Source organism: Akebia trifoliata, chromosome 13 (assembly GCF_017979445.1).
Source record: "Akebia trifoliata isolate Shusen 1 chromosome 13, ASM1797944v1, whole genome shotgun sequence".
In the NCBI taxonomy this organism is placed as follows: Eukaryota; Viridiplantae; Streptophyta; class Magnoliopsida; order Ranunculales; family Lardizabalaceae; genus Akebia; species Akebia trifoliata.
Window position 1 is genome coordinate 8144566 of NC_141387.1, and position 24957 is coordinate 8169522.

At 36.9% G+C, this 24957-nt stretch overlaps 2 protein-coding genes across 2 annotated transcripts; one reads left to right on the forward strand and one right to left on the reverse strand.

Moving 5' to 3' along the window:
* Nucleotides 1-834: 834 nt before the first annotated feature.
* LOC147387686 (sodium/calcium exchanger NCL-like) lies at nucleotides 835-19784 on the forward strand. Its single transcript, XM_086420797.1, has 7 exons — nucleotides 835-1326; nucleotides 2730-2915; nucleotides 3485-3666; nucleotides 5482-5627; nucleotides 5707-5980; nucleotides 6277-6582; nucleotides 19330-19784. The coding sequence occupies exons 1-7, from the start codon at nucleotides 930-932 to the stop codon at nucleotides 19576-19578; spliced, it is 1740 nt and encodes a 579-aa protein (XP_086276923.1). The 5' UTR covers nucleotides 835-929; the 3' UTR covers nucleotides 19579-19784.
* Nucleotides 19785-21235: 1451 nt separating this feature from the next.
* LOC147387687 (uncharacterized) lies at nucleotides 21236-24329 on the reverse strand. Its single transcript, XM_086420798.1, has 5 exons — nucleotides 22659-24329; nucleotides 22461-22565; nucleotides 22100-22266; nucleotides 21790-22006; nucleotides 21236-21697 (listed from the first exon to the last, which is right to left on the reverse strand). The coding sequence occupies exons 1-5, from the start codon at nucleotides 23259-23261 to the stop codon at nucleotides 21533-21535; spliced, it is 1257 nt and encodes a 418-aa protein (XP_086276924.1). The 5' UTR covers nucleotides 23262-24329; the 3' UTR covers nucleotides 21236-21532.
* Nucleotides 24330-24957: the final 628 nt, after the last annotated feature.

The window sequence follows — 24957 nt, forward strand, 5'->3', positions numbered from 1 at the left end:
TAGTGAGGTGCAACTGAGATATTTTAAGTGGAAGGATAAAATCCTTTCAAGTGATTTGTGATTACTCTTTAGTTTTAATTATTTATAATTTAAAATATTAATCGAAGGGTAGTTTTGAAGATTACATAATAAAAAAAAATATTTTTGTAATTTTAAAAATTAACCAACATGAATTTACGGATGTTGGATTGTAACTTTTTTGGGATTTTGACCAAAATAACCCTGAAAATGAGGACATTTTAAGAATAATTTATTTGTTATTTTAGGTATGCATAATTGTAATTTTTATTTTTGATCAAAATAATCCTAATTATATTAAATTTAAATGTTAAAGTTAAGGCATTTTAAAAATACAAATTTTGGTGTCCAACCACTTATACTCTGCCTTCTCTTATTAGTTTTACTTTTATAATGAGAGAGGGCAAGTGGAACTAGTTCGACATAAATTTTGAATCTCATAAGTGCCCTCACTTTTACATTCATATTTAAAATAACCAGAGTCAGTTAGGTCAAAAATCAAGAAAATTGCAACTCACGATTCAATAGTTTTTAAAATTATAAAATTATCCTTTTAACTATGTAATATTCACACACACCCTCCAATTAATGTTTTAAATTACAAATAAATCTGTGATTTGCACATGCCACCTTTTAGTAATAGTAAAGAAAAGATTATTATTTTTTAACTTGTAGATTGTAAGATGGGACTGCAAGAATGCCACGTGGTATGTAGACAAGACTTGGCGTTAGATACGTAGCCAACTCACTGGAGTATCAGATCTATTCTCAATTTTAAATTCATTTCCATTATTGCCACCCATATCTCTTCCACTTCCATGTTCTATACAAAGCTTTTGCCTGAACTCTGAAATCTCTCTCTCTCTCTCTCTGTTTTGTCTTAGATTTTGTAGAACTCAACTAACAACAATATGAACAAAACCAAATCTTCGATCAAACTCTCCTTTTTCTTCACTTTCTTACTCGCAACCTCTACACACAGTCGATTAATCACAAACACCTTTACTTCCTCATCTGATCTAATCTCAGATGGAATCGAAAACCTCCACTATCACTCTCCATCTCTCCTTCTTCTCAAACAATCTGCAGAGGAAACAACATGCGAGCAGACGTATGGATTCTTGCCATGTACAACCACCATTTTCGGTAATCTCTTCCTCATAATCGTCTATGGTTTCTTGATGTTCACTGCTGCGCGGTACTTATCGACTGGTAGCGAACTTCTGCTCGAGATACTCGGTCCTGGTATCGTTGGTGGTCTCTTTCTTCCCATTCTTGGTGCCCTTCCAGATGCTCTACTCATCCTTGGTAAGATCTTTTCTTTGATTTTATTTTATTTAGATTTTTGGATCTGAATTTTTTAAGGTGTTGTTTAGTGTTGAAGCATTGATTTTTTTATCCTGATTTTTAATTTCTATTTTTCGTTTTGTATTGGCACCCACAGAAATCAAGGATCAGCTTTCGTAAGCTCTTATATGATTTGTGGATCTGAATTTGTTAAGGTGTTAGTAGTAGAAGCATTGATTTGTGATTTTGATTTTTAATCTTGGAGTTTGGTTTCCCTACCTATCGAAATCAAGATGATTTGGAAAGTCAAACCGTTGGTTGTTAGGTTCAAATGGGTTTGATTAATATTTATTTGTTTAATAATAGTTGTTTTTTGTTTTTCTGTTATAATAAAGTGGATTAGAATAGATGCTTAATCACGAAATCTCATTTTATATAGATCACAAATTATAAAATATTTAAAAATTGATTGTATTTATAGGAATAAAATACCAAATGGGTTTGATAGATATATTTATATTTAAGAATAATTGTATTTTCTGTTTCAAAGTGGGTTTCAATAGCTGCTCAGTCATGAAATCTCATTTTATATTAGATCACAAACATTTAAATCCTAAAAAATCAATTGTATTTATATGAATAAAACTCCAAAATCGATCTATACCTGTTGAATCAGCTGAGTTTCAGAAATTAGGTGACATTTAAAATCTCAGTCGAGATGACTTGGATGAGTCATTGAAATGGCCTAGCAACCAACCTTGTTTTATATTTATCTGTTGATCCATCATGTTTTAGTTTCTTTTTGAATATCCATTTACAGAAGTGCCAACTTAGCTAATCTGGTAAGATGCGTGGAGTATTGTTCGCATGTCTCAAGTTCAAACCCCCTTGAACCCTACTTCACCTTACTAATAACCACTAACCCTTTACCTATAAAAAAAATTCATTTACAATCAATTGGCTTAGTTCGATCAACTAATTCCCATGTGTTATTGCACATTATGGATTCAATTTCACTATTGATAGTTTCACTCCAAAATGAAGCATCAGATAAGGCCATTAATTCATTAAATGTTTGAGGTTCGTCTTCTCCTAAATAGGTAAGAAAATTGATGTTATGTTGTGGCTGATGCTTCGTGGGTTGTGTTTCTTTAAAGGGCCATTATTATCCCCTGGTTTATATCCCCTGGTTTATAATGACTAATACTGTGTTCGTTTTCTAATGATTTTTCTCAATGCTTATATAATTTTTTTTTTCCCTTTTTCAATAATTTGTTGAAATGTAACTGAAATAACATCTTATCTGTAACATCTTTTATTCTACTTCAATAATTGGGTAAGCTTTATCGTGGATTTAGTTCTTGTCATATACTTCAGCTTCATTATAAAGATTGCTTCTCACCGAGTTTCTTGTTTATGTACAGTATCTGGACTTTCTGGAAGTAGAGAAACTGCTCAAGATCAGGTCTTGGTTGGAATGGGCTTGTTAGCTGGGTCAACTGTCATGCTTCTGACACTATTATGGGGATCCTGTGTTGTTGTTGGCAAGTGTGATCTTGAGGATTCGACTGCAACAGATTCACGAGATACAAGACGATTAAGCTTAACTGGTATGCCCTTCTCTGTATTATTTACTTGAGCATAATATTGTCACTTTACTTGGAGATGAGTTATATTTCACATTTTATAATACTTCAAACATTGTACTGAAATTGCCATGTGTGTATATGTCTTATATGTAAACCATGTTATCTTTGGAAGTTCAGAGCTAGGTAGCATTAGCATAACGGGATACTAATCAAAAATAGAAAAAAAATCATAATGGGACAAAAAGCTTTTCATGATCTCTGTTTTAAAGAGATTTCAAATAGATTTACTTTATATATATTTTCATTATATGTGTGAAAATAAGGCTATTGTAAGGTATACATATGAAGAGTTTGCTCATGAAACTAAGTTACTTCAGTTTGGCTGATTTTTTTCTTATTTATGAATAGTCGAAAGTCCTGAATTAATGCACCAATATGTTTAGTAGGCTGTACTTTCAAATTGTTGGTACACCCATTCACTCAATGAATCATTTGCTTGAACTTTCCATTATCAGACTTATGCATTTTTTATTAAAAAAAATCCATCGTTTGGAAAGATATTAGTTCACAATTTCGTCATTTTTTTGCAGGGTCTGGTATTAGTACTGATATTTGGACTAGCTATGCTGCAAGGATCATGATAATATCTGTGATCCCATTTATCATTGTTCAACTACCAGCAATTTTTCATTCATCTTCTGGAAAACGATTAGCAATCTTGATTTCACTCATTGTCTCCGTGGTGTTGCTAATCTCTTACTGCCTTTATCAGGTATTCATTTATTGCTTGCTGTCCAATAAATCTATCCAAGTAGTTTACATTTCTTTTTCAATTGTTGTGTCTACCACGTATGCTAAGCATTAGAGAATGTTATTTGTGTTATTTTGGTCAATCACAGTCCAACGAGAAAGACAAGAAGTGTACACATCTTAATATCTGTTCAGTTGATGGTGATTAATAAATATAAATTTGTTTGCTTCTTTCATGCGTTGTTATACGTATATTGTGACCTGTTGTTACATCAATTTTGTGCTGATATCTGGGACACAGAACCGGAAGGAAAAAAATCAATAATTGTATTGATTTGGAGTAGGCTCCATTCTCTTTGATTCTCCATTGTTCTATGTCAGAAAATAAGCTCTGATCCATTTTTTTTCTGGTCTGTAATTAAAGAGTTAATTGAGTGGTCATGGGACTTCTCTTTTCTGGAGTTGTTGCTTTGTTTTTATTTTTATTTTTTATGACTCTTCTCAACAAGCTACACCTTCGCCAGTGTATCTCCAGAACCATTTATGAAACTAAGCTGTATATGTTTCCTTAAAAATGCCTTATCCGAGCTCACCTGATAGCAAGAGGAACTATGAATGTGGGAAGTTGGGGTCCCCTGGCCTAGCTTGCTCTTAAACCATTCAACTTCAAAGGACTTAGATTTGTGTGTCCTCTCATTACATTTTCTGGTACAAAGGCCTTGGGACTTCCCTTCAAACCTTCAACTTTGAAGAACTCTAGGCATGTGCATGTGCATAGGAAATCTTTTCTCTGTTGTACCAACTTTTTCCAGCATTTCCTTATTGTACAAGTTTGACGAAGGGAAGAACTTGAAGGTTGGTTAGGGATGACCAATGATGATCTTGATAACTTAAAATGTGAACATTCTGGTTGCACTTCTCACACTAAGGAGACTTGTTGGGATTTTCATAGTCATCCACAATTGTGACGAATGACTACAACCAGAGTTAGGTTGACCACACTCTTTCATCAAGTATTCCAACACGTAAGTTACAACACTTCATGTCTATGTTCACGACTGATAGCACTTCCTTGGCTATCTTTGCTAGCTTCAAGGACCGTAACACCACCTTTTTTCCGTCCTTGGTGAATTTCTAGGTAATTTTCTCTCCATTATGAATTGTTTTCTTGTTGTGTCGCCATAGTCTATTAGAGCCACAGGTGGAAGGCATATTTAGGTACTACATCATACCAAATACATTTTTTTATAGGACTTGATGAATAATTGAACCAAATATAACTTTTACTAACACTTACCTTTTTTAACATGAGATCTTCTATGGATGGAATATGGGATGCTTCTTACATTTTAATGTAAGGTTATTCACATTTTCCAAGGCCGCAATATTCTCTCTCCCCTCTCCCTTCAATATTGTCTTAGAAAGTTGGGTTTTTGTCGGTTGATACCCTCCAACCTCCCCACGACCTCAGGTGGCTGGGATTGGTTCTCCTCTAGGATTCTGCTCCTAATTTGCCACATTAAAATTTGATATAATCTTGTAAATTCCCTAAGACTACCAGATGAAGATGGGGCACATTTATCTTACGGACATGAATAGAAACACAAGAAAACTTTAAAGAAGCAAAGGAGCAAATAGATAGTAGGTTATATTTTTCAATTAGTTGGGACACATTGTATGATGTCTACTAGATACCTTTGAACCTGGTATGTTTTCCATGGATCTTCCAAGTTCTTTATTTAATTTTGATCTTATAGTTTTTAGTTAGTTGGGATCTTGGTTTTAGCTAGTCAGATTTTACCGTGTTGATGGTGGTGACTTTCAAATATTAATGCAGATCTTTCAGCCTTGGATTCAGAGGAGAAGGCTTGCATATGCCAAGCATAAACATGTAATATCAGGAGTTTTAAGACATTTGAAAAAGAAGGCACTAGGAAGGCTACTCACAGATGATGGTGAACCAAATGTGGATGTTATAAAAAAGTTAGTCCTTGTTATACTTCCTGAAATTTTCTTTAGTTGGTAATTGTTCTATTTGGTCACTCCTTTCTGATAATGACAGGTTATTTGACACAATAGACCTGGATGGGGATAAAAGATTATCAGCTTCGGAGTTAGGTGCACTGATAATAGGAATTCGATTTGAAGAGATAGATTTGGATCGTGGTGAGGCTCTGCAAAAATTATTGGTGGATTTTGATACTTCTGGCGATGAGTACGTTAGCGACCACGAGTTCATCACAGGAATCTCAAAATGGCTTAATGAGGCAAAGCGTTCAAGTCGTGGTCGTGATCCTGGACCCCACACGATGAAGTTTATCGATAACTTCCATCAGGTAAGTTATCTCATGACTAGAAGATGGCATGTGCAAACACACGTGTATCTGAAGGACTTATTTGTAATTAAAAATATTAATTAAAGGATGGTTTTGAAAACTGCATAGCAAAAGAGGGTATTTTTCTAATTTTGAAAACTAACCAATATGATTTTAGGGATGTGTGACGGTGTGATTACAATTTTGTTGATTTCACTTCTACTCAGCCTTCTCTCATTATTATAGTAAAGATAATCATCTCTCTAATCCGGAACATTGCTGTAGCATTATATGATATCTTGAAAATGCATATGCAGCAAACCGAGAAAGAACATGATCTTCTGGGTGAGGATCAGAGTGATGAGGTTGTAGAGGGTGTTGAGGATTCCAAGAGGGTTTCCATTAAAGCTGGATTACTGTTGTTGTTGGGAGCTGTTATTGCGGCTGCATTTGCTGATCCCCTTGTAGACACCGTTGGCAATTTCTCTACTGCTACAAGTATACCGTCTTTCTTCATTTCGTTTATTGCATTGCCTTTGGCTACCAACTCCAGTGAGGCAGTATCAGCACTTATTTTTGCCAGCCGTAAGAAGAGAAGAACTGCTTCATTAACATTTTCCGAGGTTTGTTTCTCCCTTTATTTAAGTATTCTGTATGCCAGATGTATTGTGGATGAAACATATATTAACCTTTGTATAGTTGAGATTTTTTCTTGTAATATCTTTCTTTTCATGATTTGTGAACAATCCCGTTTCTTTGTAGTCAAGCAAACTGCCTTAGTGCGACTCAAGGCGGGGCACATTAAAGGCGCCTTAATACATGTGAGGCAAGGCAGTGTAAGTGAGGTGCAATCAAGGCACACGCCTTGACTGAGCCTTACTTAAGGTACAAGCCACACCAGTCGCACACCTAAGTAAAAATGAAAAAAATAAATGCATTTTGTTTAAATAAGACACCAATCTCATATTAGATTCACATCTTTTCTTAAAAAAAGATTATTTGTAATTTTTTATCATTAAAAATGTTGAATTTTATATTTTGTCATTCTTATTGGCCCAAGCCGTTAGGACCGAGTTATGGCTTAGTCAACTTGGACCCAATAGGGGTATAGGGCTGGTCTAATGTAAAGTCTACCTTTCCAAGGCTAGGTTAGAACTTAATCCAAACAAATCTCATATGAAGTACAAAATCCAATAATTGGAGAAAACGAAATTACTTCATTACTTTTCTCCCTATCTCCAAACGGAGTTACAATGGTATTTATAAAAGAAGAAAGAACAAAACTTAGTTCTATGTTAATTAACGTACTTACTATAAATAGTAATACTATTTATAGTGAGTCTAAAAATAGTACAATTCTAATTACTTCCGAATTGGATTAAGAATCCAAAATACGTTAAAACTCTTTTCTACCACAAGTTCAGAATTACGATCGAGTTAGAGTAATTCGCGGTTAAAGATTCTATAAATAGAAAGTCCAACTTTGACTATGAGCGCCTGAGCATTTGGAGGACTGTACCACTTGGACTGGCTAGGTAGTTGTTTGATAATTCAGAACGGCCCATAGCGAATAGCCTTGAGTTTCTTACCTTCACCGTGCAACTGCTCCTTGCCAAGATGCAACCAAACTAAATCGTCCTCTTTGAATGTGTATGAAACTCGGTGCTTGTCATGGCGAGCTTTACTTCTGTTGAAACCTGTGCAATTGTGCTTCAACTTCTGTATGAACTTGATTGATTCACTCTAAAAATTTCTGAGCTTGAGCATGATCCTCTTCTTCCTTTCCACCTAATTGTTTGTCACTTACAGTGAATGCCATGTCTACATGACTTTGAGACAAATAACCCAAACATACTTCAAAAGGCGACTTCAATGTGGAACTATGCACTGCCCTATTAAAAGAAAATTATAGGTATGGGATACTGTCATCACAAGTCTTCAGATGCTAAGAATTATAGCCCCGCAATAGATGCACCATGGTCTGGTTGACGACTTCGTTTTGCGGATGAAAAGTTGTATTCCATTTCTGCGGGGTTTCCATCATTCCCCATGAGAACTGTAAAAAATGTCCTAGAAGCCGACTGTCCCTATCAGAGATAATTGATGTGGGAAGTCCAAAATGTTTCCAAACATGTTGAAAGAACAACTTGGCCGCCCCCTCTCCTGTAACAGTTTCTTACACGAAATAAGAATAACCATCTTGTTGAATCTATCTACAACCACATATAGATAATTATGTCCAGACTTGGTTTTAGATAATTATGTTGGTTAGAGATTGGTAATGGTAGATGCAATCTTACCTTTCTGTTGGAAGGCTTCAAGGTGTTCCACAAAACACAACCTCGGATAAAACGGGAAACATCAAGCTGCATCTTTGGGCAATGAACATAACACCCAAGATTGAGCAAAGTCTTCTCGACCTCATAGTGTCCTGCCACTCTAGAAGTATGAGTCTCATGAATCCACTGCATTCGATCCCCATCTTCTGGAATACACAAAAATGTTCCCTTGTACATCAACCCATCCTTCAGTTGAAACTTACTAGTCTGCCCTTGTGGTAGCTTCTGATAATCAGAACCAAAATCAGCTTCTATGTCATACCCTTTTGTGTATTCGAAAGGAACCATAAGTTGAATTTGCATTGCCACCAATAAGGCAGAATTTACTGAAGTAGGGGGTCTAGACAACATGTCTGCCAACTTATTGGTCACTCCTTTTTTGTACTTGATGATGATGTTGAATTGTTGTAGGTATGATATCCACTTCATGTCCCGAGCTTGCTGTAACTTGGACTGTGTGGACAAAAACTGAAGAGATTTATGATTAGAATGAACCATGGGTTCCTTCCTAAGCAAGTAAACACTCCGATGCTTCACGGACTGGTGCAATGCATAGAGTTCCTTGTCATAAGTTGGATAGTTCATAATAGGCCCACTGAACATTTCTAAATGATAGGCCACCGGTTTTCCATCCTGTATCAAGACAGCTCCCAGTGCATAAGTAGAGGCATCTACTTCAATCTCTAAAGGTCTCTGCAAGTTTGGTAAAAGCTAGAACTGATGCCTCAGATATCTTTCGTTTGAGCAACTGAAAAGTATCCTCGTGCTTCTTGCTCCACTTGAATTTTTGATTGGCTTTTGTTAGAGAATGCAAAGTTGCTGCAATCTGTGAAAAATGGCGGATGAATTTGTGCAAATACTAACATGTGCTCATAAAACTTTGAACCTCTGTTATCAAACAGGGTGTGGTCCATTTAGAGATGATTTGTACTTTCTCAGAATCTACTTTCAACTCTCTTGCGCCAACTATGTATCCCAGATACATTAGTTCATGTTTTCCAAACTTGCACTTCTTCCTGTTCAAATATAATTGACTTTGTCGTAAGGCCTCCAAAACTTTTGCTATATGTTGTAGATGATCATGTCATGTTTTGCTAAAAATCAGAATATCATCTAAATACACAATAGCAAAATCATTGATAAATGGTCGGAGTGTACCTCATTCATCAGTCGCATGAAGGTGGTTAGAGTGTTACATAGTCCAAACGGCATTACCAACTACTCAAAGAGGCCTTGCTTGGTCTTAAAGGCAGTCTTCTAAGTATCTTCTCCTCGAATTCTAACTTGGTGATAGCTGGATTTGAGATCCAGCTTTGTAAAGTAATGAGCTCCTTGAAGTTGATCTAACAGATCATCGATCCTTGGTAGCGGATATCGATTCTTGATGGTTATTTGTTTAGTGCTCAAAAATCGATACACATCCATCAATCTCTGTCCTTCTTTGGTACTAGTAACACTGGCTAACCACAAGGTGAACAACTGGGCTTGAATACTCCTTGCTCAAGAAGTTCTTGGATTTGCTTTTTTATCTCTTTAGATTCCGTGATCGATGTATGATACAAACCCAAATTTGGTAAAGGAGAGTCCTTGACCAATTGGATATCATGTTCTACATCCCTTCACGGGGGCAACCCTTTGATGTCTTGAAATAAGTTCGTATATTCTTTCTGTAGTTTCTCAATCTCAGTTTGCCATTTAAGAGACAAAGACATAGCAAATAATGTCACAGTTACGACATTTTGTTCTTGAGGCCGAATCATCAACGATACGAATTTTCCCATGCATTAACCATCCTCTTGACCTAAGTTGTTGACAACAGAGTCTCTGTAGTCTGCTCCTTGTAGGCACTAATATGGAATTCTTTCTCATTTTTGACAAACCTATATTTGCGAAGACGTCGGTAGTGGATCGCATCTTGTTCCCATAAGTACAGACTACCTAAGATTACCTGACACACATCCAATGATACTACTTCACATGTTACCTTATCAATATATCATTTAGTGATTGCGAACTTGAAGGTGCACTATTTAGTGATTTTCATCTCCACGTCTTTCTAAATCCACTCCAAGGGGTATGGTCGAGGGTGAGGTGTAGTCTCCAACCCCAACTTTTGTATTACCGATTCTGAAATTAAGTTTTTTTGACTACTCGGATCTACGATAGCCGTTACCACACTTTGCTTCACTTGAATTCTTACATTAAACAGATCTTCTTGGTTATCGTGTTTTAAGAATTCTGTTTGTCTGGTCATAAGGGTAAGTTTAGTATCTGTAGTCTGTACCTCTGGAATCTCTTCTGCATGTTGCGTGGCCAAGGCTATTGTCTTCCTGTCCTTCCTTTCCTCATTTTTTCCATTCTTCAGTTGTATTTCGGGGTGAAGTACCCAATACTTATTCTTCACATGCCACTGAGTTCATAATGATCACAATAGTTCTTTTTGGAGGATAATCCCTCCTTCCTTTGCCATCCTTCCAATCAGACTCATTCCCCTGTTTTGGCTTGTAATCCTTCTTATCAGATTTCTTATTTCTCGCATCAATGGCGATGGCCTCACTACGGCTTCTTCGATAGTTTCTACAGTTACAACTTCAATTCTTTTCGTATATACACCGCAAGACCCCCAATATATGTCATGAAGACTACTTGGTCACCGACGTCCATATCTAGAACTAAAGCTTGATTGTTAAGTTCTGTAGTGTACTCTTGTATAGACTGCCCAAACTTCTGCCTAAGGTGTTGCCACTTGTACTAATGTTCATTCTCATAAGCTTTCGTAACATACTTTTGAATTTCTTCCATGTCAATTTTGCCACATCATGGTGTTTTCGGTACGACTTCTATCATGTGAGATCATGACAAAAACATGGTGGAATGAGTGCTTGGGCATTCGGTCGCGTAACCCTCTGAGTCCTCCTTCCAACGCCTTTGGAATCATCAAATCTGAGTTCGTATGACGAAGTTATACCCAATTTACTATAGATTATCTATGTAGATCCTCCGGGATTAGGACTCAGCCAAGCTCGGCTTGAACACGCTCATTGATGACTTTAGTCATGGTTCAAAATATTGAAATGTATCGATTGATATGTATCTATATTGGCCAAGACCGATAAGAAAGATTGACCCCCAAGCATTGAATGTTTCGAGAGTGTAACGACCAATACAATATTGGTTTTTTCTTGACAGAAACATTACTCCGATAAGACATTTTAAACCTTGATCCTAGTTTTATCATAGCAACAACACATGTTATTGTTGATCAGCTTCTACCTTTTTTTTTCCTTATTCTTGTTCTTCTCCCTTTCTAATTTTTTTGCTATTGTTGATTGTTCTCCTTCTTCTTGAAGGTGTTGAATACTTTAACTTATTTATAAACTCATACTTATACATATTTTTATTATAATAAATCTAGAATTCAACTTTCATTATTTAACTTATTAATTTATATAATTTTATTGTTCTCTGTTACTTAGGCACGTGCCGTAGGCAGTAGGAGGCCTTTGCGCCTTAAGTGTGCCTTTCGCCCTTAAGTACAAGGTTTTAAATTTCATATTCCAATTATATTTGGTTAGTTCGGAAATGGAAATATTTTGAATTAGTTTGTAGATATTTTAGATATTTAAGAATACATAATTATTATTGAATTCATATGAAAAATAAGATGTTTAAAAATTTAGGAAGTGATAAAACAAGTGAAAAAGCACCCTTAACTCGTTATAATATAGTCAACAACCACTTGGAGTCAATATATACCATTGCTAATTTACCCTATTGACTTATAATATTGTTGACAACTATTTACCCCAAAAGACCTATCTGATGGGGAATGGTGCAACTATGAATAGAAGAGGGTCGCGAGTCAAACTAGGGCACGGTACGTGAGTACTTGATACCCAAGAATGGAGGCGGATAACACAACACTCACTCCCCCTTGGAAAATTCCTTCGATGAGGTTGAACTTGTGACCTAAATGAACTTAGTGCTCTGATACCATGTTGACAACCATTTACCCCAAAAAACCGATTTGATGGGGAAGGGAAGAACTATGAATATAATAGGATCACGGCTCGAACTGGGGCATGGCATGTGACACTCGGGAACGGAGGCGGATAACACGACACTCCATACTACAATCAACAATCAGATGTGCCCTTAGCTCAATCAATGTTGTTAAATAGCATTTGCGACCAACACATGCTGTTTGCATATGCGATTTCACACATTGTATATGCAGTGGCATATGCTGCAAGAAAAAAAATGTTGAAAAATATGCATTGCACAAATCGCATATGCGATTGCACAAAAAAATATGCCATCACCTATTTGCATATAACATAATTTGGGGTATCTGATTGTAGCATATGTGTACATGCGACCGCATTTGACAACACTGATCTCAATGCCTATGATCGAGTTAAGAAACACCGAAGAAAGAAATCAGTAACATTGACTAGGTCAAATCAGTTTGACCAAGTCAACTTAGTTTGACCAAGTCAACTTAGTTTGACTAAGTCTACTCGATCTAATCTTTGACTGGTCCTCAAGACCTAGTCCAACTTCTCTTAGGACTCTTTCTTTTATTGTGTTTCTCTTTTTTAAGTTGTTTAAGTAATTCTAGTTAGTTTCTATTTCAATTTTAGAAAGTTTATTTTCCTACTTGGTTTCTATTTCATCTTTAGGAAGTTTCTAATTTGTTTTATGTTTCTATTCTTTTCTAAATTCGTTTTTGTTCTTTATGTTATAATTAGAAGTCTTTTTAGGTGTTCAAATTGAGTTCTAATAGGATTAGAAAGTTAGTAATATGTTATATATAGATTATGAAGTTACTTTTTAGTATTTTAGAAGGTTTTTAAGTTATGAATGAGTGATCTATATAAGAAGCTCCAATAAAAAAATTCAGCAGTTAGTTTTTTTGAAGATTGATTAATAAAAGAAAAAAGAATAGACTTCTCTTCTCTTTCTTTGTTTTTTTTTTAAGCATAAAAGCCTGATATTGGTTCTTAATTTTAATGTTTGCGATTGATTTCCATCAATCTCAAACCTAGATTGAAGTTTTGAGTTTGTTTTGCTCGACATAGAGATTTTTCATTACTCCTAGTTCTTGGGATTCCACCTTAGAACCAGATTTTTAGCCTAAACTAAAGGTTTGTGTGTTCTACCCTACATCATAACGATTTTCCAAGTTGTGTGAGTCAGGGGGTCATCAAGTCCCGAAAGGACTACCTCGCCAACAGGTGTATCAACATAGTAATGTGAATACTTTGCTGGATCAATGAGGATGCATACAAACAATTTTTTGAATGAGGCATTGCGAGACCACCGATGGTCAAGAAATTCTTTGGGAACTTTGAACAATTTTTAGGCCCAACTTAGATGTTGGAAACCTGAGTTAACTCTTTGACAAAATTACCATCAATTCTAAAAATCTTTTTGCATGTCTGATTTTTCAGCTATTGTGGAACGAGCTCAAGATCGATACTGTTATAGTTCGCTCCTGTATCAATAAGGGTAAAAACGCCAATACCAAGTTGTCCTATCTAGAGATCAAGCTAATTGATGTACTGATGTTTTGATACGAATACAAAGAAGTTTTCATTATTATCTAGGATTGATACAATTATGATCCACTCTTATATCAAAAAGGGCAAAAATGTCAATGTAGAGTTGTCCTATCCAAAGATTAAGTTGAATGATCTACTAATGTTCTGGTACGATTCCAATGAAGTTCTCATTATTATCCAAGATGTTTGGTTCTGGAAAAGACGAGATGTTACCGGCGTCCTCTACGGGGAGGACAGACTTTCTTACAAGATAGCCTTCAACATAGCTTTTGAGGTTAGTTACTCGTTAAGCGAGAACTTGAATGGAAGATTCAAACTCATTTCTAGAAACAAGCTTTCCTCTTGATAAATGTTTGATTGTTAGCTTCTTGATGTTTTTGAGTGGGATGAATTGTTGAGGATCAATGGGGTACTTGTGCTTTTCTCGGGGCATAGCAATGTAGCCAGGTTATGTTCTTGGTCGCAAGTACATTCCTTAGGAAAGGGACATGTGCAATACAGACACGTAGAAAGATTTTTAGAATTAATGGTAATCCTATCAAAGAGTTAACTCAGTATTCCAACATTAAAGTTTGGTTTGAAAATTGTTCAAAGTTCCTGATGAATTTCTTGGCCATCAGTGGTCTCGCATTTGATGTCATCCTCCGTCAACCTTTTCTCTAACATTTTCAAACCGTCATAGTCTTTGCAACATGTTTTGCTGACACTTTTAAGGGTATCGGAAAAGTTCACCTACACGGATCGGTGAACTATGCTCTTGTTTCGCTTTGTCTCTCTCCTTTCAACGAATAAATATTCTATTTTGATCCAACTTTTACTCCATGCTCTCGGTGAAATTTCTGGACTGCCTTGAGTTCAAGGAAAACGACTTTCCCTATGTTATACTGATCAACAGTTGGCGATTGTTCTGTTATGGATGAAGTGAATTATGTATCCCTCAAAAGGGTCCCAAAAAGGGTTGAAGTTGTTGCAACATTTTTCACATCTGTCTGTTTCAGATCTAGGAAGGTATGTAGGGTGGATGTAATTGAGTTAGTGTAGTACTGTCAAGGTCGAGAAGTTGGGAAGCCACCAATTCAAGGGGAAATAAGGTGATTCACTGGTATATTATATGTATAATTTTATCTTCCTTGTAACACATCCTACCTAAAATGTTGAAGGGATTCTTCCTGTCAGACGATGATTTCAACGGAAAGCCTGTCTCTAGTCCTTTCCATCAGCAAAATACCTCCTTCAAAAAATCATTCATATGCATCCTCACTAATCCAGCAAGGTCTTCCCATGACTATTTTGATACACCTGTCGATGAGGTAGTCCTCTCTGTCTTGATGACCCCCTGACTCACACAACTTGGGAAATGTTCAACACTCTGTTAGGACTATGTTTTTAGAAGGAAAGGAGTATCCTAGGATGGGAAATGGCTCATAAGATCCTTTCGCACAGAATGAAGGAAAAAATCCATGCTTGGTTCGTTCTATTGGGGAAATTTTTTAATTTTGGATACCGACCTGCATGGTCCAATGAATATTGGTGGCCACATTTTGGGTTACCCTTAGACGACTTTCCCATCCAACTTGCAAGTTAGGAGGTATCCCTTGGAAAAGTCACTGATTCCATCTATATTCCTAATCATAAGATGGTCTATTATTTTTGGAGGAAGGATTTTCCGTGGATCCTTAAGTGGCATTTTCCTTGGATCCCTAAGGGGAAAGGAGCATTCTTTCCATCTCTACAAAGCTTTCAAGACACGGTGGGGTATTATCCTCCCTCAAAATAAAAGGAAGATGATAATCTTCAAGACTCACAAAATACCCAGAGTCGCAATATCCACAAGAGGTGAGGTGACACCTTCTTACAGTCCTGATCAAAGCCCAAGTGTACGACAACAACAAAGATACTTGATCAACATGCAGATCAAGTGTAAAGATTTCAAGAACTCCCCAAAAGAAGTCTTGTGGAGAAACATTTAAGAGAATGATACTTGATTCTAGTGATGAAGACAGTAGGTTACACATGGCCTTTGCAGACTTTAAGTCTTATCTTTACTTTATGTCTTGTTTTAGTTTCGGTTTGTCATTTTGTAAAAGTGGGTATGCACAATCATGTCTTGTATTAATAGTAGTCCTCTTTGATTCTATTAAGTCAATGTCCTTTGAGGTCAGGGATGACATCATAGATCTTCTTATGAGATCTATAAACAGGGAATGCATTCTCCATAATAAAGGGACATGAATTTGGATCACTTCTTTTGTTAGTAACATCACAAGTTAGTTCAGAAGGTGAGAACAGTGAGTAAAATCACATATCTCGGGGCAAGTTCTTTTATCCCATAAGTTGTAGTGCAAAACCGACCGATCTTCGGATCACCTACCTCCAATGAAGAATTATGTTCCCAAGCTTGTCTCCCAACTTGGTAAGTCCTAGTTGAGTCTTTCTTTTTGTTTGAAAGCTTGTAGTCCGAAGCTTGAAGTCTTGTAATCTTCTAGTCTTTAGTGTGTTTTCATTAATAAAGTTTCCATTGTTCATCTATGTGTAACTTTTGTTTCGAGGTAATTTCTGGAATTCCTGTTAATCTTCGAAAGAGTAAGTTGTTTGGAGTAGGAGAGGTGGAAGGGGTGGAGGTGGCGGCGCTTTGTTGGGAGTCCAGATGGGTGTTCTTCCATCCACATATTTGGGGCTTCCCTTGGGCATGGGTTACAAGAGTAAGGAGATTTGAGACTGGTGATTGAAAGGATGAGAAGGAACCTAAGCTCCTGGAAAACAAAACTTTTATCCAAAGGTGGGAAGATCACTCTCATTAAAAGTGCTTTGGCCAGCATTCCCATTTATACCTTCTCGTTATTCACCTTTCCTAGGAATGTGGAAGTGCAATTGGATAGAATTTGCCGGAATTTTCTATGGCATGGAAAAGAGGGTTTAAGAAAACATCATTGGGTGAGTTGGAGAAAGTTATGCTTACCGAAGAAGAATGGGGGTCTGGGCTTTCACAACTTTGGCAACATGAATTCGGCTTTACTGGAGAAGTGGCTTTGGAGGTTTGGGGAAGAGGGAGATAGTCTTTGGAGGAAAGTAATTGTGGATAAGTATGGGGTGAATGTGAACAGAAGGGAGAGTGGTCCGGCTAGAAGTGCGTCGGAGTGTGGGGTGTGGAAATGTATTCTTAGAAGTCTGCCGTATCTCAAGAAAGGTGTGAAATGTAAAGTGAGTAGGGGGAGCAAGGTGAGATTCTGGGAGGATTGGTGGTGTGGGAATAGTCCTCTTAAGGATTTTTTCCTGAATCTCTTCGCCTTGTCGATGAAGAAGAATCAAGTTATCTCATGCTTCAGACGTGTTGAGAATGAGGTGATCAATTGGGATTTTGGGTTTAGAAGATCTTTTAATGATTGGGAGGTGGATAATCTTGGGAGATTACATTCTGTGATGGAGAATAGTTGCATGGAGAGCTCTTCGAAAGACCAGAGAGTTTGGGGAGGTACAAGGGATGGGAAGTTTACGGTCAAGTCTTTGTATGATGGTATGGCTCCTAGTACTCCTTCGTCCTTTCCTCATTCTTTTGTCTGGGGTGGTAAGATTCCTCCAAAGATCTCGACTTTTCTTTAGATTGCGGCTTTAGGGAGAATTGCAACAATGGATTAGTTAATTAAGATGGGTTTCATTTCGCCGAACCAGTGTTGTATGTGTAAATCGCAGGCGGAAAAGGTGGATCACTTACTTATTCATTTTCGGGTGGCTAATCACATTTGGATGCATTTTTTATCGTTGTTTGGTATCGTGGGCTGCTTCCCAAGGTCTGTTAAGTCGGCTCTAGAGTCTTGGTTGTCGTGGGGAGGTTCTTTCTTGGCTTCTAAGCAGATTCTTTGGTTCTTAGATCCCTTCGCGATTTGTTGGGGTATTTGGATCCGTCGCAACCGCTGCATCTTTGAAGGAAAAGAATTCACGATGGAGACCCCCCGTGTGTTTCTTCTTCTTAATAAAATTATCTTTATTGATAAAAAAAAAGTGTAACTTTTGTTCTTTTCTTATTGGTGTCTTCTATGTCTGCATTTTACCCCTGTTAATGTTCACCTTCTCCATATATACTACCATAACCTTTGTTTTGTCTAGTGTACATACCCCTCACCTCATGTTACCTACCCATGTATGCGTACTTTGCATCCAACCCATCTGATCCGCTCAACCTTTGTTAGAACTTAGATTTGACTGTTAGACCTTGTATGAAATTTAGTTGTTAACCATTAGAAATTAGGAGGCAAGGCTTCTAGTACCCATTTGTCAACTACCAGCATGCAGTCTGTGAGAAACCTAGGTTCTGGCATCGGCAGAAAGGCTTGTTACATGAATGAGAGAGCGAAGAGAAAAGTGATTTACCTGACAACCGATATTGCCTTAGGAACCACAGTGGCATCACCACGTCTCTACTCGGTAATTCAAGTGATCTAGAGTCCACCTAGCCTACTAAGCTTCTAGTGTTGTCATCTAAGTAACCCAACTTGGCTTAAAATAGTTAGTCCAAGTTTAGTTTTGTTTAGTGTTACCACAGGTCCCAGTCCATAGCCTACATCCATACCATCTAGCCCATCCTTCCGCTTATGTCTAGTCCCTTATACCCTTTTGGTATCAAACCCATTTTGCTAGGTGGGAATCAGAACCATTGTCTGTGTGTTTTTTTTGAGAACTACTGAAGATACATGACATAATTAAAACAGTCTAAAAGGGTTTTTTTGTGTGTGTGTGTGTTGGGGGTAGAAGGGGGGAGGAGGGGAATCTTGGTTTTAAATATTTTTACCCAAAAAAAGACTTTTGAACTTTTGAATTATGTGATAATGCATTGTAGATCCATAGACGTGGTGATTTTACTCATATTTAACTTTAGTTTGAGAGAAAAACAACACATTCATAATTATCAATATCAAAGCCTGATCCCAAAAATTTTAGGAGAGAAATTGAAACTACTTGAGTTTGAGTTGAAGAACGAACATGGACCAAAGAGATGCAATCTGGATTCAAGATTATATGTGTTTTTGATGTAAGGTCTACACAAATTCCCTCCCAAAAAGACGCTTAAATTGAGAAGGAAGATTTGTTTTTTTTTTTTTCATGCTTGAAGTCGTATCTCTATCCTTTTTTTCAAATCTTTTTTTTTCTTTTAATTTGAAGATGTTCCAACTTGGTGACAGTGGATTTTGACCTTTTAAATAAAGGTTATATCTTGTACTTGTAGAAAGAGGACCTCCAAAGAGGGGTTCCTGATAACCAGTAGAAATGAGAATAATCCAAGATGTATTAGTTCTTTAGTTAAATAAAATGAGACATTAAGCTTTATTATCATCAATCTTGTATGTAACTACGATTATTGAAATTGCAGACAGTTGTGTAGAGCTAGTTAGAATAAAACATGATTATGGAAACTATGAACTATAGGGTAGTGCTACAATGAGACTGATACCTGTTGAGTTATTTGCTGCAGATCTATGGAGCGGTGACCATGAACAACATCCTTTGTCTCGCTGTCTTCTTAGCTCTTGTTTACGTGAGAAACTTGACATGGGACTTCTCAGCTGAAGTGTTGGTCATTCTTATTGTTTGCATTGTGATGGGTCTCTTTGCCAGCTTCCGCACCACCTTCCCTCTTTGGACATGTTCAGTGGCATACATACTCTACCCATTCTCCCTTGTGCTGGTTTATGTTCTTGACTATGTTTTTGGGTGGTCATAAACTCATTCAGACCACCAAAAATAAAATAAAAATGCAAACAGATTTGGTATGTTGGTTGATATGTAAAGCAGCGTGTCACTTATTTCGGGATGTTTACTGTATTTTGTTGTCAAACGAGAGTTCGTACATTAAGTGGGCCTTTGTTAAGGTAGTCTTGGAAGATTGTTATTTTGCTTATGTAACTAAAATCCAGACTTTTGATTTCATATCTATTCCTTCTCTCTTTACCGATGATGATTGGGATGGAGTTCTCCTGGACCACAGCCTTGATCATAATTACTATACAACAGAAGAACCGAAGGAATCATATGCAATGGTACTTAACGCAGGGATTCTTTCAGTTGGTGGGGGCCCAACCTTCTTGGACACCAGTTGGGAATGGTACAGATTACTCCTCCACCAGCCATCAAAAGGGTAAGTTCGAAACTGAAATGTGTTTCAGTTAAGTTATGATCTAATAAAGTGGAATCCCAGTCAAGGAGGGTGGGGCAGAGATTTTTTTTTCTTTTTTCCAGAATAAAACAAGGGTATAATGAGAGAAACTCAGCCACTTTGACTGCAGTTTGCTTTGCTCGATTAAGATATGGTGAATTAGTGATGTAGGGTTGGTTCATTTTTCTGATGGGGAAACATTGGGTGGGTAGTCCCAATAACATAACAGCTCCCTTACTACTACAATCAGAACCATCCATTTTGTTTTGTTTTGTTTTGTTTTATTTTACTATTATTTTTAATTTAGAATCATCTGATTATGATTCTAAGAATCAAATGATCCCGAACCCATTTAAATATATGCTACGTGGTTCGAACCATCCAATGAATTAGGCAGTGGCCTAATAAGAGTGTTCTAACATAAACTAGCCTAACTGGATATTTTTATATTAATTTTTTTTTTTTTAAATGTGTATAATTTATTCAGCCAAATAATTACACTCCATTCACATTGAAATTAAGGATTTTTCTTGAATCGTCTTCTTTTACTTTAATAGAAATTTGTAACATCAAAACTATATAATTAAGGTTTGATTATTAAAAGAGGACCAATGGAAATTTTATCATCTTTCACAAAATTCTCATCCCAATATGATTTTTTTTTTCCTTTTTTCAATTTTTGTACTTGAAATGGGTTCATGGCATGGAGGTAGAGCCACTTATTATGACTTAATTCCATCAGTTTGTTTGCAAAATCTGATCGTACCATAGTTTCTATCCAATTTTTAAATTGCTGATTTTCATGGAAAATGAATTGATACATATTTTTTTTGGCTCTCTAAACAATGAATTACGTCAATGTCCACCAAAATCTCTCGTGTATCCATATGGAATTCATGGCAGTAGCTATGAGGGCGAAACCCAAGGAACCTTGGTGGACTGGTGGATCAGAAACAGATCAAGAGCATGGGGTGTCGATTGAAAGAGTAGATATTCTTATATGTGAAATGTACATCTTGAACATTCATTCCATGTCTAATAAACTCTTAAGAACAGTCATTTTGCTTTCAGCTTCTGTCAGATATTTGCTTAAGTGCTTTTCTAGCCTTCACCAAATTTTAATTTGCATGTCAAAAGCACTTTGAAGTGCCAAAAAAGGGAGAAAAAGTCTCCAAAGGATTTCCGAAACATTAAGTCAGTTTTGACCACCACAAAGTAGAACAGGTGAGAACCAGCTCTCATCAATGGCTACATGACTTGTTGAAGGTTTGAAAATATTGATCCAACAATGCTTAAACAAGAGATCTATTACTCATCATTCTTCAGCTAAACCAAACAAAAGCACAACAAACAAGCAAACAAACTATACTAGAAACAAATACTTCTACACCTCTCATCTCATGTTCATGAAATCAAATGGGTCAGATTCAGGTCATGCTCATCGAAAAATGCTTCGAACAAATCTTCCTCTTGAGATTAGGCGATAAGAAAAGTTATCCAAAAAGTAGATGATGCTTCTCAATTATAGTTTTAGGTTGAGATCCACACCATTCCCAGTCTCACCTCTTCGATCATTTGAGGTTGCTGTCAAATGGCCTATCTGCTGCCCATTTGTGGGAAAGAAACTGTAAAGGGGCTGCTGATGGACTGATCCGCCTGTTCGGAAGATTGGGTCTTCGGTATACCCCTTCAATTAGCACAAAAACACATAGTTATCAACAACTTCACCATTAGAATTGCAATATTGGACTGAAATGAGATTTTATCCTTAAATCTTACTTGATATGGAAGCATATTGAAGTCCGAGAATTCCTGATAATGGGAGGCTGGAAATTCAATGGGTTGCTTAGCTTTAGAACTCTTTGAAGATGAAGTGGTCGCAGGAGGGGCTAACGTAAGCAAAGTGTCGGGTTCTCCATTTTCTTTATAACCTTTCAGTGGGTTCATCTCGCCCCTCCAGCCAACATGAAGGGCGCTCGACCCTGAAGGACCCTCTCTGAGAAAGCAAGAGAAGACAATATGATCAAACAAACATTACAAGGGGTGGAAAGAATAGGAAACAAAAGACAATTAATCAAACTAAACCTACCCAAGAATTGCATTCCCTTGTTCGAAATTAAAGGAGGTACCATTCCTGCATGAAGATGATTCGTCCAATCTGTAGATAGGAGGGATGAAAGGGGGAAATTTGCAGTGATTTGAAGAACCCAGTGGGCTGTCTAGAGAGAAGGGCCATGGCCGCTTCATGCCAATCATCTATACTACATTCTAACCAAAATCACCATCAGAAACAATCCTGTCTTCTTTATTTTACCTTTCAATCAGTAAAATAAACTCAAATAACTTAATCACCAAGAAGTCCCAACACATTTCCATAAACCTTAAATGCATGAAATTTAGACTAATTAACCAAACAAAACCAACGCTGTGGAAGGAAATTACACTCATACCTTCTCTTCCTCGGGCCATAGATGAGGTGGGTAGTTGCTATAATAGCTTTGGTTTGAAGGGGGCTCCATCTGAAGATTTAGTCCAGATGACGAAGAGATGTTCACCTGTAGAGTGAATTTAAGCCAAATCCCTCTTCACATTCAAAAAAAGTTCATGACAAATCAAGGAGCGAAAAACCAACACCAAAAACAGCTCACCTTTGAATAATAAGGTGGTGGTGGGGGTTGTTTCCTCTGCATCATAACAGAGGGGGGAAAAAATGGGTTCGATTCATTTTGCAAATGAGGGGGAAAAGGGAACCCAGGATCCAATTTGGGTCCCTCTACATCATAATTTAATTCACAAGGATTCCACATAGAGGGAAAATAACCATGCCCAGACATTGTCGCTGTTGACCCACCAATCCCAGAACCACCACCAGTTTGTTGATTACTACTATTTTGGCCATAAAGGGTCGTCCTTGGAAGAGGTAGAGGTACAGAAGGAGGTGGAGGTGGGTTGAAGGGATCCAAATTTGATGGTGGAATTGAAGAATTTGGTCTATATTGAGTACTAGACGAGGAGAGATCAGTCAAAGGTGTGGGAAAAGGGAAGGAAGATGAGGAGGATTGGTGATCCTTCTTATTTTGCTCTTCTAAACGGATTTTCTCCAATTGGGCAACACCAAGACCTCTTTGGGGGATTTTCTTTTGCTTCACCTTCTTCGAAGATCGGCCTCCACCACTTCCACCACCACCACCACCACCACCACCTCCACCACTACTGCTATTGCTACACTTCTGTTGCTCGTCTTGCACCATTCTTCTTACATTCCATCTAATCTAAGGAAATCCCAAAACAAAGAACCCAAAAAAAGTAGAAGAAAAATGGAGAGAATCAAGATAATTCAGAAAAAAATTAAAAAAAAAAAAGATATTTAAATAACTTTTGGAAGAAACCAAAACCCCAATTTAAGACCCAAAAAAAGAGAACCCAATTATCAAAAAAAGATCCCCAAAAGTCCAGAAACAGATAAATAAACAAACAAAAAAAAAAAGAAAAATGGAGAAAACCCAAATGAGAAAAATCAAAGGGGAACACCAACAACAATCCCAATTTTAAGATCCAGTAAGGGAACCAAAGTTGAGACACAGAAACAGAGAGAGAAAAGAAGAGAACCCAAATGCGTAAATCTATTTTAAAGCCCCAAATGACAGGAAAAAACACAGAGATTAAAAGAACCTCAGAGTCACCATTAACCCAGATTTGAACAACAACAAAATATTGAAGAAAAATCCAGATCATAGAGAAACAGAAATCCCCATCTTGACATATAAATCTCGCAGGTTCTGGAGCAAATATCGGCTACTGATAAAGACACCCAAGTTTTCAGCTATAAAGATTGAAAAAAGCGAAATTTGAGAAAAAGAGAGAGAAATAGTATCTGAGAGCTCCGGATTTCCTTCTTGTCTGAGAAAGTGATCAAACAGATCAAACCACCAAAATCGAAACCCTTATGAATCTATTTTCCATCTTTTATCTCGCCCAAATCCTCGCTCCACTCTCTCTCTCTCTCTCCAGTCTTCTCCTCCTAAACCGACTCTCAAGAACTCGAAAAAAAAACCAAAATTTTCTCTGAAATTTCGGTCGCTCTCACTTGGTTATAAACTTCTAATGGGATCCACGTAAAGGGGTTGTCTCGTTTATATTGGGTCTCTCTCACTCACTCACTCACATACAAACTCAACATCTCTCCTCTCTCTTTTTCTCTTCTCCTCTGAAGTCTGAATCCTCTCTCCTCTGCTATCTTCCCATTAATGGTTCTTAAAAGGTTGGGATTGCCTATCTGTACATCTCTGCCTCTTGTCCGAATGAGGCCACCTCTGGCAGGCTACACCAGAACAGGACAACTCATTCGATATTTTGAAAATCTCGGCTATGGTTATTGATTTTGATTTTGAGAGATACTATTAGCACACCATTTTTTAGTTTCAACACACCAATCCTTGCGAATTAAGGTATGGTTGGTTATTTATAGATTGGTGTTCTATAAGTAAAATTGGTGTTCTATAGAATGTCTTTTTTATTTTACATATAATATATTTTCTTCAATAATTTAAATATTATAATTTAATAGGATTGCAAGTCTGTCGGGGTGGACTAGATCGAGCTCAACCCAAACTTGACAAATACCAACCCACACCCTTACCTAACTTGACCTCGGGAATGAAATGCTCAATCAAACCCAAAGCAACCCAATACAGGTTGGTTGAGTTGGTTGGGTTGGTTTATTTCTTGTTAATAATAGATAATTTAGTAATGACAGAGACTTGTATAAGAAAATATAACTTAAAATTATTATTAATAACAAGGGAAAAAAACAACGACGTTTCATGAATGAAAGTTTGAAATGTAAATTTTAAATGAGAATGAAATAAAGATATCAAAAAATATTTTTAAATTATAACCATATTAAATTTGGATTTGGGCAATCCAATGCCTATTTCTAAACATAAT